Here is a 19,717-nt window from a genome sequence, read left to right as displayed (position 1 = left end):
TTAATTATTTGGATAGTAAATCTTTTTATGTTTAATGAGTTTCCAACCCTTTAATTATGATCTGGATACTGCTACTATTTGATGAGATTTCTTTCCTATTTTAAAAAATAAATATATATAGCCTAATGTGGCACTTTGTACTGGGGTGGACATAAATTAATATTAAAAATCAAAAGCGGATTGAATTAGACTAATTTGGTTCTTCAAAAATCGGATCGGATTAGACTAATATATTTTTGAATAATTAATGTCACTATCTGATAAATATTTTAATAAATAATATAATAAAAGAGAGAAATACAATTTAAGTTACGATTATGATATAATCTATTCAGAAAAATTGCTAAAAAAAAATTCATGTTGCAAAACTCCTCATTCACTCATAACCTCCCCTAATTAGATTTCTTCTCTATCGAGTTTCCTCTCAAGCAAGAACTAGGGATCCAAGTTTCAATTCTCCATTCCAAGAATCAAACCAAGGTTTCCACTCCATGTATGTCTTAAGGATAAATAACACTCGTCTGTGAATTCTTTTGCAACACCTCGCTCTTTGTATGTCGTCCCTTTTGTTATAAATGTAATACAATATCCTTAACATAAAAAATAAAATAAAAATCACAGTTACTATAAAATGTTAATTTCAAGTGTGATCGCTAAATTTTAATGTTGATTGTATTTGGAAAGTTATAAAACTAAATATTGTATTATCATCGATAGTAAAGTCACAAAGTTATTATTTTTTTATCATTAAAATTAATTCTGCGTTTTCTTCCCACATTAGTCTCTTTTGCCATTTGCATTGCTACATAAAGAAAGAAATCTGCAAACCAATAAGGCAATATTCTTCATTTGTTCAAACTTTATAGTTTTGCCAGAAAAAGATAACCACACCATCAATTGAAATCTGTATTTCAGCAGTATGATTTTGACTTACCGTCGAAACACCAATCCAATGATTAAGAGTATTGAGAGCTTTCCCTCGAAACACCAATCCAATGATTAAGAGTATTGAGAGCTTTCCCTGATTCATGTATCATACGGGCCATGGCTACTCCTTCAGCCAAGTTACCAACTCTCCCACTGACTAATAATGCTGCTGCAGCATTCCGTATCTAAATTTTTATTTACACAGAGGCGTGACATGATCAGGAAGAGTTCCAATTCTATACATTTTTATGAATTTACAATAACAAGTAATCTATCATAGCAAGTCCGATATGGTAACTTAAAATATCCAGTAAATGCATTATTTTTTTCATACTGTCAATATATAAAATTTCTAATCCATAAAAAGGCTAATCATAGTCATCCTTAATAAGAAACACATTGTCCCATTCATGTAAAACACTTGTAGTAGTGGAGACATAGACTAAATTAGATTGATACCAAGTATTTCACACCTCAAGCCTAGGTGAGACGCACCGGCACTCGGTGCCTTAACTTGATACCTCACATGACCGAGTGGACCACTTAACTGAACATACCTTCAAGGGACAGAAGCAAATGGTATTAAGTAATGCATTGATCATAAACTAGAATGCGAAGCTATTCTTTTATACATATAAAAGCCATTAGCGCTTATGCTATCTTAGTGGACCAAAAGGGTAGTATGGAAGACATAACTCTAACTATATGAACCTGATTTGAACATAGTCTACGAAGCTTTTAACATATGACATGATCCATAAATGTGTCGAGACAAGGCCCCGACGTACCTTAAGCCATCTATGTAAATCATATGAAAAAGACAATTAAGACCCTCAGTGGAATTGGGTATCACCACTCTAGATGAAAATCAGGCGGAGGCATCTCATCTCCGAATAAAGCATCCAACACCGTATCATCAATCGGTGCGGTGGGCGCAGACTCAGGCTCGACCTCTAGTGGAGCAAGAAGGGCATCAAGATTAGCCCGGAGATTCGCTAAATCCGTTCGGAAAGCAGAAACATCAGTGGTGGGGGCAGGTTACTCTAAGACACGCAGCTCAAATGTATCAAGGTGCTGGTGAACGGCCTAAACCTTACGGTCCATCATCTGCTCCATCTGCTCAACTCTAGTCGCGGACTCCTCAATCGCACGCTTCATCCAAGGCCACACATGCTGAAGTAGTGTAGCCATCTGGGCCTCTAACTTCTGAACACGGGCTAGAGGCACGGTGGCAGACCCGGAAGGAGGGAGTGGCTCAGGAGGAGCTAGGGGCCTGACTGGCGGCCGCAGAATGCGAAGTCGGGGCATCCTAAGTAGTGGCCGGAGGGGAAGACTCCTCACCCTGCATCTGCTCCACATCTGCTACCAAGTCTGCTCCCAATGGAGGCACCTCAACCTGCGACTCTCTGCGCGGTGCCGTTACATTGGCCTCATCTCGAATCAGGCCGATATCCAGAGCCTTGGTCGCCTGCACCAGCTTGTCACAGTGCCAAACCGGTACTCTAGCATCCCTACACAACTGGAAAATAAGGTAAGGGAAGGGTAATGTGGTGGTGGCCTTGAAGGCCCTCCCGTGTATCTGTGCAATCAGCATGGGGGAAAATCCATCTCCAACCCTGCAACTAAGGCTGCAACCATGACTGCACGGTCCCAAGTGAGTACATTATCAGCATGAGTGGGAGACACCCCGTTCCGTACCAAAAACCAGAAAAGTTAAGCCACAAATGTCAGGGTGGCATTCTTGATACCCAAGCTTGGGGTACTGACCCACTTGGTGCGCTCTTCATCTTTAGAAAGGTGATGGGCTAACCAGCGCAATAGAGTCTCCCTCTGATGTGCATTCCTCTGGAATACCCTGCTCCGAACAGTGTCCCAGCGATAGTCAAACTCGGTCGTGTTGATTGGCAGAGTGTGGCTCGGACCATAGAGGAATCTGCGGATGGTAGTCTCAGATATATCAACAGAAAACCCATGCACTTGTATAGCCGTGAGTGGAGCCTAGGCAGTGGGCTTGGCCCGTTTGTCAATCGAACCTCGGAGGGTGGCTGCATAGAAAACATATAACTCCCTAACTATCTCCTCACTGAAGGACCCTGGGCTACGGGCCATCCACTCACACTTATGTCTCTGGAAGATCTGATGGATGTAGGGCATGGTATGAAGGCTGCCTGTGAGTACCCGACCCTCGGTGACCAATCGAGCCATTTTCTCCTTCTCTATCAGCATGCGAGCGTGTCTGTATATCCGCCACTGGCCACTTGCACACCATCGGTTTGGCTCCTCAGCAACTGGAGTAGGATTGTTGTTCGGTGGTGCTGAAATGTCCCCAGCACTAGTAGCCTCAGAGGATGAGGCGTTGGCGCTATTAGAACTAGAGCCGGATGCACAGCCAGAAGCAGAAACGAACTCAAAGCCAGCCGGTGAACCGATCGGTGTATCCTTCTCATTAGACTGGAAGGCAGTGACCACGTCGAGAATCACCTGCCGGGTTTGATTCCGTGTAGTGCGTGGTGCAGTTGGGGATGTCCTACTAGTAGGTGGGATATATGCAGGGTCAGTCTCCGCATTAGTATCTTCATCAATCAGCCTTAAGGTTGGTGCAACAGATTTCGACTTGCCATTTGGTATATAAGTCAGAGCTTTCTTGGGAGCCATGGTACCTGTGAAGGCTTAGTCAGTACCAAAACAAACCAATATCACACTCAAATATTTTTTAGAAAAAGGAACAAAACAAAACAAAAACTAAAAAATAAATAAATTGACAGTAGCTGCAATGAGCACCTACGGTCCGTGAATGGACCTACGGCCTGTGGTTCCCCTCCGTAGGTCAGGAGTCCCGGAAGTTGGGCTTCTGATGGGAACCACGGATGTGCAGAACGGTCCGTCGATGCTTGTAACCCCTCTACTATTGGGTGTTCCTTTCATACATTCCCTTCTCACATTTTTACACAACTTACGAATTTCACGTGAGGTCTCCCAGCACTTCTCGAGCTTCAAAACACCCAAACAAATAAATAGACGCATAAAGGGTAGCAAGCCTGCACAACCCTCAATTTAAATGGAACATCACTACACCCTTTGTTTCTTCCCTAAAAACACTTCACATGACTTTCTCTTAAGGACAACCAACACTAAAAATTATAATATAAAATATACAGATTGATTACATCACATTAAATCAATAAGACAAGAAATGGACTAGTACGATATTATGTCGAACACCTAGCGGGCATAAAGCTCCACAATTTTCAAAAATGGTGTTTCAACACCTAGCTATCGCATACTTACAAAACAACACTTTTACTACCATACATAGGTATAAGACAGTGTCCTTCACCACCAAATGAATCCAACTATCCACCCAATACTGCTCAAAGATTCACCATATTAGGCAGCTCCAAACCTTTTATTATAATCACTAAATCTTGGACTCTTGAACTCCGGTCATAGTCCCATAATTTCATGAAAATAACCTAGAGGAATCTCACCCAATCTGATATATATATATTGAGATGAAATGGGAAAGCAAGATTACCTATATTCTGCAAATTTAGACCTTTAACTTGTACTCCTTCAAGGGCTAGAATTAACCTTCAAACTTGGCTTTGAAAGAGAAGGATTTCTTCAAGAACCCTAGGTATAATTTGAGGAAGATGCTTAAAGTTGAGAGGTGATGAAATAAAAAATGAGAGAGATCATATAATTTATGTATGTAAAATAATAAGAGAACATCAGCCAAGCCTTTGGGTTAAAAGAATATCCACCACCTCTCTTTTTCTCTTTATTTTGGGCCACAAAAATGGCTAAGTAGGTGATCCACCTACTTGGCTCTTTGAGCTGGTCAAGGAGTCAAAGTAGGTGATGCACCTACTTTGTCCTTTTGGCTGGTCATTAAGACTTAGTAAGTGAAGCAAGTAAGTGAAACAAGTGGGTGAAGCACATAGGTGAAGCAATTAGGCCAGGCAAGTAAGTGAAGCACATAGGTGAAGCACATAGGTGATTTACTTGATTCAAATTTTCAATTCTGCCCAAATCATTCATTTTAACCTTATCGTAGCTAATCGTATATTTACTTGAACCCTTGGTCTTTAGGCTTCGACTACGACCTCATTCTCTTAAATAATAATAGGTTTGTCGATGTGAACTTAGCCATACAAACTATGGGGGACATGGGGTGTTACATCATCCTCCCCCTTTGGCTCATTCCTCCTCAAATGTTTGTTGTAGCTAATAGTTCATAATTACCTCATTGTTTGTAATACCTACTCTAATGCACCCTCATTTCCTTCTTGAGTCTCATATCCTTAAGAGCAACTAAACCTTTCATCATCTTTCTTTCAGTAGGTGAATCAAAACTTGAGACTTAAGATTCTAATTCATGGTTTGTATTCTTAGCATATGCATGACCTGATCATATCATATTCACCTACAATTTTAAGCTCAATCACATAGAGCAGAATGATTCTTCAAAATATAGCTCTATTGCACGATTTAGAACATGAATGAAAGGTAACAATTCCTAAATACCTATGTAGCCTCCCTCTTATATATGTGGTCGACAACACACCAATAAAAAAGACTCTACTAGACATGGCTTCATAGACTCCCTAGGATAATGAACCTAATGCTCTGATACCAAGTTTGTCACACCTCAAGCCTAGGTGAGACGGACCAGCACTCGGTGCCTCAACTTGATACCTCACATGACCGAGCGGACCACTTAACTGAACATACCTACAAGGGACAGAAGCAAATGGTATTAAGTAATGCATTGTTCATTAACTAGAATGTGAAGCTATTCTTTTATACATTTAAAAGCCATTAGCGCTTATGCTATCTTAGTGGACCGATAGGGAAGTATGGAAGACATAACTCTAACTATATGAACCTGATTTGGACATAGTCTACGAAGCCTCTAACATATGACATGATCCATAAATATGTCGAGACAAGGCCCCGACGTACCTTAAGCCATCTATGTCAATAATATGAAAAAGATAAGACCCTTAGTTGAATTGGGTATCACCACTCTAGATGAAAATCTGCAAGGGGTTCTTGCCAAGAAACTTCCCATCTAAAACATGTGAACCGGCAGTGTGAGTGAAACGCCCCCGACATAAGGACGTGAGTAGATATGAAATTTGTACTTGTATGTAAGGCGAATTGAAAACATGATAGTTACTGAAAATCATATAAGAGAACACAACATTAGGGTAGAAATACTTGGAAACTGCAAACATACTATAGATATATTGCAAAAACTTATGATCATTTAAGTAGAAGTACCTCTTATTTCCCAAGAGGATAACACATATACATGTATCAATCCTTATGAATCGGCATAAAATGAGACATAATTAAATTCCCTTTATATTTTAAAGAAAAAATCTCTATTTCATCATGATACTTTATTATAACGTATGTATCACTTAAGCAACTAAGAAATGAGGGGATAATATCAAAAGAACTGATAAGCCGCATGGAGTTTATAACATACAAGTGGAGGAGAACAAAATGGGATTTAACATAAGGACAAGTGAGTTGTGAAGACATGTTGCATTTGATCAAGAGATTTATAAGACATGTAGCTACATAAGCAAGTGTATTATAAGACAGCCATATAAGCAAGTGAACTGGAGACATGTTGTTAAATTAGGGAGTGGAGTAGGAGACACACACATAAAAAAGTGACCTGTAAGAATGTAATTAAAAACAATTGAGCCATCAAGGGCATATAACACATTAACAAGAAGGTAATGGAACGTGAGTTATGAGGTTATGCGACACTCGAAAAGATAACTATGAGAATATGTGACATATGAAAAGGTGAATTATGAGAACATATGACACATCAAAGTAACTATGTGAACACATGACACATGAACAAGTGAACTATTAGAATGGATAACATGTGAACATTTAACTATTAGAACATATAAACACATGAGCAACCGGGGCATCTGGAAACTAGGAACAACCTGTAGGATCACAATGCCATGTTTTACCATTCTCAACATGTTTATCAATTTTCTGTGGATTTGATTATTAGCACTTGGGCACATGAAATATTACTATACTTAGATCAATATACCTTACATTCTTTTCATACTCTTTGTTGCTTTATAATCTTTGTAAGATATACAATACAAGTGACCAACTGATCAGTAGTAGAAGAAGATGACCCATGCTAGGCATTTAACCCCTGGGATGCTGTCCTCATAAATATACAAATCGGGATCGACCCATGCTAGGATTTTTCCCCTGGGCTGCCGCCTATAATTATATAGATTGAGATCGGTCCATGCTAGGTATTTTAACCCCTAAGCTGCCACCAATAATTATAATTGAGATCAACCCATGCTAGGTATTTTAACCCTTGAGCTGCCACCCATAATTATATAGATTGAGATCGGCCCATGCTAGGTATTTCGACCCCTGAGCTCCCATAATTATATAGATTGAGATCGGTCCATGCTAGGTATTTTAACCCCTGAGCTTCCGCCCATAATTATATAGATTGACTTTACCTTGTATATTTGATATTTGAGATTGTTCTTTTGGTGGTCATAATCTTTTGAGCTTTAGGACTATATACCAGTGATGTAGACATGTGAATAAAATACTTGAGGCATCAAAAATGATATTGGAAGCAAAATGTAACTTCGATGTAATACTTAGGAACTTATAACTCAATGAGCTTCATTAGGTACAACGAATATATACAATTAGTCAATGAAGGTTTTTTTTTTGGAAAGTCGGGACATTAGGACATGTTGCATGGTTCATTTAAAACACGTTTCAACTTTTCAAATGGGGGCATACATGCATTTCAAATGAAAGCGTGCAACTCGTCTTATGGAGAGATAAGGACTGTATAAGATGTTATTATAGCTTAACACTTAGTAGTCTATGTCAAATGAATGGGTGCATATACATGTGAACTAAAGATGCACATGATAGATCCAAAATCAGAGATAAGTGTACACTCTATGTAAGGACTTATAAATTGTATAATGGACAGTATATATTCGGCCTAATGAAAACTCATAACATGTGTAATGTAGGATTTTATCGACTCAATGACTCCTTATTTTATTTAGAGGATAACTCATGAAACTTACTGTTTAGAGTACTTTTATCATACTCATACTTGAATGTATTATAACATCGATATAGGATAATGAAGACATATTGGAGTAGTTTGACACATTTGTGAAACCATGGCAGTAGAAGGATAATAAATAAATTAGATATTATACACCAACACAACATATATTTAACTACAAGGATTACTTAGAAAGCTTGCTTTGTTGGTACCCAAAATATAGGACTTCATGCCAAAGAATATTAAATTGAATAGCCTTACATATCTTGTCTCCCGAACAGTACTATGTAGTACCATGATTCAGACTTTCCTTTAAGGTGTTAATCTAAAATAATGGCAAGTAATAGAGCTAATATTAGCAGCTAACCAACAAGCTTGGATCACTTCAACTTACCAAAACAATAGGCAAACAACATGTTCGTAACCCCTCTACCATTGGGTGTTCCTTTCACACATTCCCTTCTCACATTTTTACACAACTTACAACTTTCTCATGAGGTCTCCCGACACTTCCTGAGCTTCAAAACACCCAGACAAATAAATAGACACATAATGGGTAGCAAGCCTACACAACCCTCAATTTAAATGGTACATCACTACACCCTTCGTTTCTTCACTGAAAACATTTCACACGACTTTCTATTAAGGCCAGGCAACACTATAAATTATAATATAAAATATACAGATTGATTACATCACAATAGAGTCAATATGACAAGACATGGATTAGTACGATATTATGTCGAACACCAAGCGGGCATAAAGCTCCACAATTTTCAAAAAATGGTGTTTCAACACCCAACTATCCCATACTTACAAAACAACACTCTTACTACCATACATAGGTATAAAACACTGTCCTTCACCACCAAATGAATCCAGCTATCCACCTAATACTGCTCCAAGATTCGCCATATTAGGCAGCTCCAAACCTTTTATTATAATCACTAAAGCTTGGACTCATGAATTCCGGTCATAGTCCCATAACTTTATGAAAATAACCTAGAGGAATCTCACCCAATCATATATATATATATATATATATATTGAGATGAAATGGGGAAGCAAGATTACCTAAATTCTGCAAATTTAGACCTTTGACTTGTACTCCTTCAAGGGCTTGAATTAACCTTAAAACTTGGCTTTGAAAGAGAAGGATTTCTTCAAGAATCCTAGGTATAATTTGAGGAAGATGCTTGAAGTTGAGAGGTGATGAGATAAACCTTGAGAGAGATCATATAATTTATGTATGTAAAATAATAAGAGAACATCAGCCAAGCCTTTGGGTTAAAAGAATATTCACCACCTCTCTTTTTCTCTTTATTTTGGGCCACAAAAATGGCTAAGTAGGTGATCCACCTACTTGGCCCTTTGAGCTGGTCAAGGAGTCAAAATAGGTGATGCACCTACTTTGTCCTTTTGGCTGGTCATTAAAACTTAGTAGGTGAAGCAAGTACGTGAAGAAAGTGGGTGAAGCACATAGGTGAAGCAAGTAGGTGAACCACACAGGTGAAGCAAGTAGGTGAAGCACATAGGTGATTTACTTGATTCAAATTTTCATTTTTGCCCAAATCATTCATTTTGACCTTATCTGAGCTATATTGTATATATACTTGAACCCTTGGTCTTTAGGCTTCGACTACGACCTCATTCTCCTAAATAATAATAGGCTTGTCTATGTGAACTTAGTCGTACAAACGATGAGGGACATGGGGTGTTTTATAATATAGTGGAGCCATCAACAGAGATCTGAAGTTCTGCCATCAATCGACATATCCACACAATTTCAGAACAAACAGGTGACATTGATCTATATTCTGCCTTCGTTGATGATTTTGAAAATTTTGGCTGCTTCTTGCAGTTCCATGAAACAAGTGATGATCAGATTAACATACACCACCCGGTCATAGACTTTTGAGAATTTGGACATCCTGCCCAATCTGCATCTGCATACCTTTCGAGATTTAGAGATGATGTTGAATGAAAGAAAAGACCTCGATTAATTGTACTCCGAACATAGCGAATGATTCTGAGGAGAGCAGAAAAATGATGCTGGCAAGGATTTGTAACAAATTGGCTCAAGACTTGAACTACATAAGAGATGACATGTCTTGTTATTGTCAAATAAATTAGACAGCCAATGAGCCTCCAATACAATGTTGGTTCTGTAAGAGGGTCACCATTATCATTTTTTTACTTCACATTGATCTCCATAAGTGTGTGAGCTACTTCTGATCACTTAGACATGCTTGTGTGACAAGATCTTCTGCATCCTTTCTTTGGCTTAGCATGATACCATCCTGCAAATATTCAACCTCCAACCCAAAAAAATATGTTAACCTGCCAAGGTCCTTCATTTTGAAAGTTGCATTAAGAAGATTCTTGAGTTGTACAATTCCATTCTCATCATTGCCGGTTATAATCATATCATCCACATACAATAGTAAAATTATCATGTCAGTATTGGAGTGCCAAATGAATAATGAATAACCAGAAATAGATTGAGAAAATCTAGGATTTCTCGAAACTTCTCAAACCATACATGTGGTGCTTGCTTGAGACCATAAAGAGATTTCTGAAGACGACAAATTATATCAGGTTGAGCTTGGTTATACCCTGGAGGAGGCTTCATGTATATAATCTCATGTAGTTCACCATGCAAAAATGCATTTGTCACATCCATTTGATGAAGTTTCCACTGTTTGATGGATGTTATAGTGAGCAATACACAAATTGTCGTCATCTTTGCAACAGGAGCAAAAGTCTCCTCATAGTCCAAGCCATATTCTTGTTTATATCCTTGAGCTACTTGTCGAGCTTTGTACCTCTCCAATGTGCCATCAGACTTCATCTTCATAGAATAAATCCATTTTCTCCCAATAACAGAAGCTTCAGTCGGTTTAGAAATCAAATCCCATGTATGATTTTCTTCTAAAGCTGAAAGTTCCTCTTCCATTGCCTTTTTCCAGCAGTCATGACTTGATGCCTGTTGGTAAATAGTTGGGACAAAAATAGAATTCAAAGTAGCAAGTAAGGTATACGATTGATCGTATCTACCTGGAGAGTATCCATATCGATCTGGGGAATATGTTTTACGTTCAGAGTGACGAAGAGAAGGAATGGAAGAATTTATTTGGTCACTTGGTATAGGTTGACAATCATAATAATCATTGTTGTTAGACGAGTCAGTGAAAAAGGTATTCAATGAAATATGTGACAAGGTACTATTACCTGAATTATCCATATGGCATACATCTGATTGACTAGGATCATCAGTAATGCCATTAGGGTCTTCGTTAGGAGATGTAGGATTTTGTACCTGTTGATTCTCAAACTTGTACAGAAAAGAGACAGAGTCTGATTTTGTTGAAGAGGTAATAGGGTAAGCAAACAGATGCTTAAATAAAATTACATGTCTGGAAACCCACAATTGTTGTCTAGAAGAATCATAATAAAGATAACCCTTTTGAACATCATTATAACCCAGAAAAACACACCTCACAGCTTTAGCAAATAATTTATGGCATGGACAAAACACACACAACCAAAAAGTTTTAGATGAGAATAATTAGGGAGTTTACAAAAAAAAAATGGAATATGGACTATCATCTTTGTTAATGGTAATTGTGTGTTTGTTTATTAAATAGACAGAAGTTTGGATGGCTTCAACCCAAAATATTTTAGGAACATTTGATGTATCAAGAAGAGCTAATGTGGTTTCCAGAACATGCCTATTTTTTCTTTCTATAACTCCATATTTCTCAGGTGTGTATGGACAAGAGTGTTGCGAAGCAATGCCTCTCTCTTTGAAAAAATCTATGAGTTCTGACTTCATGTATTCCCCACCTGAATCAGATCAAAAAAATTTGATTCGTTTATTGAACTGAGTCTCAACATAGGTGACAAATTGTTGATTTTAGGAACTTCACTTTTATTTATAAAAAAGAAAACCTATGTATATCGACAAACATGATCAATAAACAACATAAAATATTGATACCCCAATCTAGATGAAATTGGTGAAGGACCCCATACATCACTGTGAATCAAATCAAAAGTAGAGTTGTATGAAGTAGTACTACAAGGATAGGGCAGTTTATGACTTTTGGATTTAGCACAATTTTCACAAGGCAATTTTGATGACAAAACCCATGATTTCTTATTCAAATGAAGTCAATATTGTAACATGGAAGAAAGTTTTTGAGCATGTGCATATCCAAGACGATGATGCCATAAGTACCACAATTTATTTGAGTTAGTGATGTCTCCTTTAGTGGTAGATAGATAACATGCATGGTGAGGTGTTTCAGACATGGACAAGTGGAACATTCTCCCAACTTTATGACCCTTGGTGATCATCTTCCCTGTCTCCAGATTCTGAACAACACAACCAAGATGTGAGAAAACAACAAGACAATTTTGTTCCACCAACTGTCCAACATAAATAAGATTAACAGTAAGTTTATCAAAAAGGACATTAGTGAAGCCAGATGATTTTCCAATCTTAGAGGCAGATAAAGTATCACCATTGGCTGTGAAAATAAGATGATTTTCTGATGGAGTTGATAAATAGTGTAAATTATGGATATCTCCTGTCATATGGTTAGACGCAGCCGAATCTATATGCCAAAATTTTGAATTCTTATTTAAATTCTTACCAGGATAGGCAACAATGAGAGCACTAGAAATAGCCCCAGGGAGAGCGGCTGCAACTGAATCGTGTATCATCTTTTGAACTGCTTTCGGATCCAAAGAAGATAGTGTGATCTCTGCTTGACTCACATAAGCTTCAAACGCTTGATAAGCTTTGTTCTTGGTTTGATGCGTGCTTGGGCGTCGATTTCACTCTAGAATTATATGGCCAGGCTTCTTACAATAATTGCATATGTTTTTTTTCTTGCAATGTGACGCAATATGGCCATACTCTTTGCACTAAAAGCATTGTGGTCCAGACTTTTGAAATGAGCTTTGAGTATATGATTTATGGGTACCTTTTGATGTATACATAGCCACGTCAATTGTGTAGGAAAAATCCATGGATGCCAGATTATTGATGCGCGTTTCCTTATGAATGAGTTCTCCAAAAACTACATCGATGTCTGGAAGAGTTTCTCTGTTAAGAATGTTAGCTCTAATTGTTAAGAATGTTAGCTCTAATAGGCTCAAAGGCAGGCCTCAATTTCATGAGAAATTGGACAACTCGATTCTTCTTCCTCTCCAACATAACGTCCTTGAAGCCTGTTGAAGAAAGGTTTCCTCCAAAGCTTTGGTCTTGTCTTGACCAGATTGCCATAAGTCCCGAATAATAACTCTGAATGTCTTTATCTCCCTGTTTGTATTCCGAAAGAGTATGTTCCAACTCAAAATCCTGAGCATGATTACATTGAGAATGTACTTTTTTGAGATTCTTCCACATCTCTACTGCCAATTTGAACAGACGCAGACTGAGTGCAACATCTGCATGTACAAAATTAAGCAACTCAAAATCCCGAGCATGATTACATTGAGAATGTACTTTTTTGAGATTCTTCCACATCTCTGCTGCCAATTTGAACAGACGCAGACTGAGTGCAACATCTGCATGTACAAAATTAAGGATCCATGAAATTATACGAGCATTGTTAGCGTGCCAAACTTGTTTTTTGTTGTCTTCATGTGGCTCAATTGTTGATCCATCCAAGATTCCAAACAAGCTTTTTCCTTGAACAAAGATCCAAAAATGAAATTCCTACATCAGATAATTTTTTTCATCAAATTTGGTTGACAAAATGTCATGAGAATGCGACTCCATTAGAAAGACGAGATATCCGATGATAGAAATCAAACAACAATAAGGAGAAAATTAAACTAGTTTATGAAGAAAAAACTTAGGCTCTTGATACCATGATAACAATTGATAAATTAGAGACTAAAAAGAGTTGAAAACTATTCTGTATTTCTTTGCTTTACAATTGATAAACTATCCACTATTTATATACAAAGGTACAATCATGATTTTGGCACAATATCATATCATATCTTGCACCATATCAATGGTGTAATTGTTCTTAGTTAAATTAGAATATTGTCCCGGATATTTTAGAATCATATCAGATATTTGGAATCATAACATATATGATTTGGAATCATATCAGATATGGTCAACATCAATTATGATACACAATATAATTTTTCCAACTACCCAAAGTATATGAAATCAATTCAATGTACCCCGGCCCCACCACCTGATTGTTATTTTTATGTGCTCAGTAGGGTTCTTTGGACCATTTAGGAAGTTGGTCAGTCTGGTTCAAATCATGATTTTGTTGGGTTTTGAGCTTTTTTCCTTCCTATGTGGATAAATTTAGCACAAATTTGATTAGCCCACTTTGCCCATACGCCCAATATTATGGTGCATATGTTAGACTTTCTTTTAGGTGTTATTTTAGAGATATCACAAGAGCTAGAAAGCAGTCATATAGAGAGAAAAGTGGGAGAGTGCAGTTTTTCGCACATGCCCTAGCAGCCAATTTCAAATCGCAATTCCCACTTCGTTTCTTATCCGATTGAGTTGATTTTTGGACAACTTGTTCCTTTCAACTTGATCTTTGATTGGAAACTGAGAGAGAGTGATTTGGATTCCCCTAGCTCCAATTTTTTGCTCGTGAACAACAGCTATGATTTGATGTTTTTACTTCTTTTATTTCTCTAGTTTTTGGTGTTATCTTGTAGTTTTGTTGCTCATTGTTTGACACTCTTTGTTGAAGTCACCATCAAAGAATTTTTGCACTAAAACACAATGGTCTAAAGAAGTCTTCTTGAAGCCCTGCTGACTCATGAAAGAACCAAATTTTCTGTACCATTGTCTGGGAGCTTGTTTTAGACCATACAAGCTCTTCTTCAATTTGCAAACATAATTCTCTTTTCCCTTGACTTCAAAGTTTTCCAGATGCTTCATATAAATTTCTTCATCCAAGTCACCATGGAGAAAAGTAGTTTTAGCATCCGTCTGTTCAACCTCCAAGTCCAGACTTGCAGCCAGGCCTAGAACCACAAGGATGGATGACATTTTCACAACTGGAGAGAATATCTCATCAAAATCAATTTCCTTTTTCTGGTTAAAGCCCTGCACAACTAATCTAGCCTTGTACCGTGGAACTGGGTTACCATCTTCATGTTTCACCTGGAAAACCCACCTGTTCTTCAAAGCTTTTCGATCTTTAAGTAACATAACCAAATCAAAGGTATGATTATCATATAGAGATTTCATTTCATCCTCCATTGCATCAAACCACCTCTCTTTTTCTTCACTTTCCATGGCCTCATCAAGACTCTCGGGTTCTCCCCTGTCAGTCAAGAGTACATACTCATTGGGAGAATAACGAGATGGAGGTATTTTCTCTCTAGTAGATCTTCTGAGAGAACTCTTTGGAGCATCAATAATAGTTGGTTGCTAGCCAACCACATCATCTTGCACTGGAGCATCAACGACATACTAGTCATTCTGAATATAATCATCATCTTCCATATCAACTTGATTTTCATCATTTTGAAGATTTTCATCAAGTGCAGTTGTCAAAGGAACTGGATCAACATCAACTAGGTTGTCACTGCTCTGAGAATCAACTTTCTCAGCTTTGTCAAGATCTTCAATTGTTTGGTCTTCAAAGAACACAACATCACGGCTTCTAACAAATTTCTTATCAACTGGATCAAAAAAATGATAGCCAAATTCATCTTGACCATAACCAACAAAGATACATTGCCTAATTTTAACATCTAACTTTGACCTCTCATCCTTAGAAACATGCACAAAGGCTTTACACCCAAAAACTTTAAGATGATCATAAGAAACATTCTTACCACACCAAACTCTATCACATACATCACCATTCAAAGCAACAGTAAGAGATAAATTGATAACGTAGGCAACAATATTAAGTGCTTCTGCCCAAAAGAAATCTGGCAGCTTAGCATCTGAAATCATGCATCTAACCATCTCAACAAGAGTTCTCTTCATCTTCTCCGCTGAACCATTTAGATGAGGAGTCTTCAGAGGATTTTTCTGATGCTAAATACCCTGCTCTCTACAATATCTATCAAAAGGACCAATATATTCACCACCATTATCAGAGCGGATGCATTTCAATTTCTTCCTTGTCTATCTCTCAACCAAGGCTTGATAATTCTTAAACACATCAAGTACCTGATCCTTGGACTTCAAAGAGAATACCCAGAGTTTGCGAGAATGATCATCAATAAAAGTCACAAAGAATGATCATCAATAAAAGTCAGAAAAGAAACTCTTTTCTGTTTACCAGCTAAGCAATGAACACACTTGTTCAACTTTTCTTGTTTCACTCTAGAAAGCAAATTCTTCTTAGCCAAATTATCCATCCCCTTCTTGCTGATATGACCCAGTCTTCTATGCCATAACAATGATGAAGTATCATTTTCCACCAAATTTACTGAGCCTCTAAAAATGGAGCCCTGAAAAATGTACAAGTTAGATAACTTGTCACCACGGGCTACAACCATCGAACCTCTAGTAAGCTTCCACTGGCCAACATCAAGGGTATTAACATAACCCTCATCATCAAGGTATCCACCAGAAATCAAATTCAAGCGAACATCTGGGGCATGCTTGACATTATTGAGAACTAATTTGGAACCATTATTACTATCCATACAAACAGTCCCAATACCAAGAACCACAACCTCATGATGACAGTGGTGGAGATGGAGATGGAGATGGAGCAAGAGTGTAAGAAATCCATTGGAGGTGATTACCTGAGGGGTTTTAAACCAATGAAGGGTTATAGTTATAATGCTTTCGATTATCTAATGATGACTGTCTAGACCGTATCCCCGATGGGGCTTTGGAGGAGCATCACCCTCATTTTGCTGATATTTGGCGCCGTTATGATGGTCAACTTCAAACAACCAATGTATGTATGCTTTTGTGCTGATTAATTATATATGTACTACTAATAAATATCTTGGCAGGGTATGGACCTTGATACGTTTCCTGGTTGTTCTATGCTTGTTGATGCATATCCAATAAGGATGTCCGATACCACAACCGAGGAGGAGGCTATGATAATTTATGAGCTGGTTGATCTTGCTCTCGAGATATACAATCATGATGAATCCAATGTATGTATGAGTATGACCCTGTTGCGATCCCTTTATATTAGTCTGTGATGCAACGTACTAATAATTGCCAAGATGGATTTGGATGGAAGAGAGGGACTTAGACTTTGATATGTGGTTGATACTTCAACGAACAACATTCTCCTCGTGTTGCCCCCTATATGCATGGATTTGAAAAGTTACTAAAGGTGTACGTAGAGTGAGATTTTTGACTTGAACAATCATAAGCATTTCAGCAATCGCAAGGCATGAAGAAAATACTGTAAGGATATTCGCAATTGCAAATTACATAGCTGCTTGAGATATACCCCTATCAAATAAGCCAATCCAACATGTGTTCAGATTTTTAGTTATGCAAAGACAAGTCAAAGAAGAAGATATTCATTTATGTTTTGTAGCTAACATGCTCTTTCAATATTTGGTTTTTTGTTTAATAAAGAGCAGCAGTCAGTGCTATATAATCACGAATCACTTGAACACAACACCATGAATTCTCTTATGTATTTATTTTAATTAATACATGTAACACCACTTATAACTTGTAAGTAAGCTCCATAATCTTATCTGAGTCGAGAAAATGATCAAAATAGCCCTTTAACATACATCGTTTTCACAAAATCTGAGACAAGTATTGTATAAACTTTGTGAAATATAGCGCGGTGCTCCTTCAAAACGTCTTCAGGGATGAACAAGGAACCTCACCAGCCAAGAACTTGCGAGGCAAGGAGTTCATCTGCACAATTTTCTGTCAGCCATTTCTATTTCTGAAAAGAAAGGAAAAATAATAATCATTTTGCACTTTGCAATGTGGTTAAGCGAAATGACAAGCCCAATGAAAAGAAACTTGATAATTCTAAGACAAAGCTCATAAATATTGTAATAAAAATTTTGAATTGAAAGATTAAAAGTATTCAAATTCAAAAATATATTAGATTTTTAAGAAAAAGGATTTTTTTTTGGTTATATTAAAGGTAGAAATTCATAAGTACAAGAATTTTAAATCAAATTCTTACTCATATCCAAAGAGCTTGAGATGAAACAATCCTGCCATAATATATATTTACATGTAAAAAGGTGACTGACAAAAATTGATTGGATATATATCATACCAACTTTGTATCATTTAATATCAATTTTTTATTTTGATAAATAAAATCAATCTGAAAATATATAGTATAGTACCTTATAACATATATAATAACAAGTTGGTATCATGTAATATACTAACTTTTATTTTGATTAATAGAACCAAAATGGTATCAACATATAATGTTCTACATTATACCATATATCATCCCAACGTTTATTCATATAATACATCATACTTATTCTATAAATACTTTCTCATATACAAATATTGTTTTAAATTGTCATGACTCAAAAATGGACGTGGTGACACTTGCATTATCCCACCAGCCTAAATCCTGACGAAGCAGATAAATGCGAAAATAAAGCGGAAATAAGATTTCAAGATAACAAAACATGCAGATAACTTAATCAAATTCATAATATTCCCAAAATTTGATTGTCATGTGTACAAACCACTAACATTATAATAGAAGTGAAGAAAAAGAAATGGGGTACGGTGAAGAAGGGATATTTGTTGGGTTTTATAGAGCAAGTCAAAGCGGGGACAACAAGGACTAAGCCCAGCATATTCCAAGAAACTCTCTGACTCCTTTGTTACGAACGATAAAGAATAATTAATATCAAAATTTATTTTTGAATAAGTTTATTTTATATTTTGGTTGAAATTAATTATTCTAAAAATATAATATTATTTTTTTTATCTTATATTCAAGATAAAATGATAATTGTGAAATTATTAATTTTAAAATTTATTTCGGAGATAATTTGTTAAACCAAACGAGGACTTAGAGTAGAGCAAAATCATAAGTAGAAGAAAGAGGGTCGCTGAGGTGACCAGCAACTACCTTTGTTGAAACTTTTCAAGTATATGCCGGTCGAAGTATGTGTAGACGTTATTTTAAAAGAGTCTTTTCTTGTGTACCAGAAGCAGGGGTACGTAAGAAGAGGTTTACAATTTATCTATTTGATGATTTTGGGTAAAGATATACTAAGTTTTAACTTTATGTTGGTGTTTTTTCCTCTCTCTCAATGCGTTGATGTAATTGCCAAGCTGGATTTGGATGGATTATCAATTTACTTTGATATGTGGTACTGATGAATCTGTATACCTCACTTCATTTTCTCCGGTAAAGACGAACAATATTCTCCTCTTGTGGCATCTCCTTTGAAAAGTTACTGAAGGTGTACACAGATTGAGATTTTTTACTTTAACAATAAAAGAAATTAACGGCATTCAGCAATAATAAAGTTCACTTTTTCAACATAGTGGTAACCCTGCAAGGCATGAAGAAAATACTATAAGGACATTCGGTTTGATTTTTTAAACAGAGCAAATATGATTAGATGAATAGAAGCGTAGTACATCGATTTTGTTATCATTCTTGCATAGCATGGTTAGCCAAATATCCTTCCAGATTAGGTTTCCAGGTAAGCCAATCAGACATGATTTCATATTAAAGTTGT

At 36.9% G+C, this 19,717-nt stretch overlaps 1 protein-coding gene across 1 annotated transcript in view; it reads right to left on the bottom strand.

Annotated features, from left to right (window-relative positions):
• Nucleotides 1-505: 505 nt before the first annotated feature.
• Nucleotides 506-19,717, bottom strand: part of LOC125819779 (anthranilate phosphoribosyltransferase, chloroplastic-like) — a 143,164-nt gene continuing 123,952 nt past the window's right edge. The window contains exon 10 of the mRNA XM_049499225.1: nucleotides 506-590. Coding sequence (XP_049355182.1) covers nucleotides 570-590 — 21 coding nt within the window. The 3' untranslated portion in view covers nucleotides 506-569. The remainder of the gene's footprint in view (nucleotides 591-19,717) is intronic.

This window comes from Solanum verrucosum, unplaced genomic scaffold (genome assembly GCF_900185275.1).
Source record: "Solanum verrucosum unplaced genomic scaffold, falcon-dt-bn FXZP01000239.1, whole genome shotgun sequence".
Classification (NCBI taxonomy): domain Eukaryota; kingdom Viridiplantae; phylum Streptophyta; class Magnoliopsida; order Solanales; family Solanaceae; genus Solanum; species Solanum verrucosum.
Note: the sequence above shows the minus strand (reverse complement) of the source record. Positions and strands in the feature narration are given on the sequence as shown.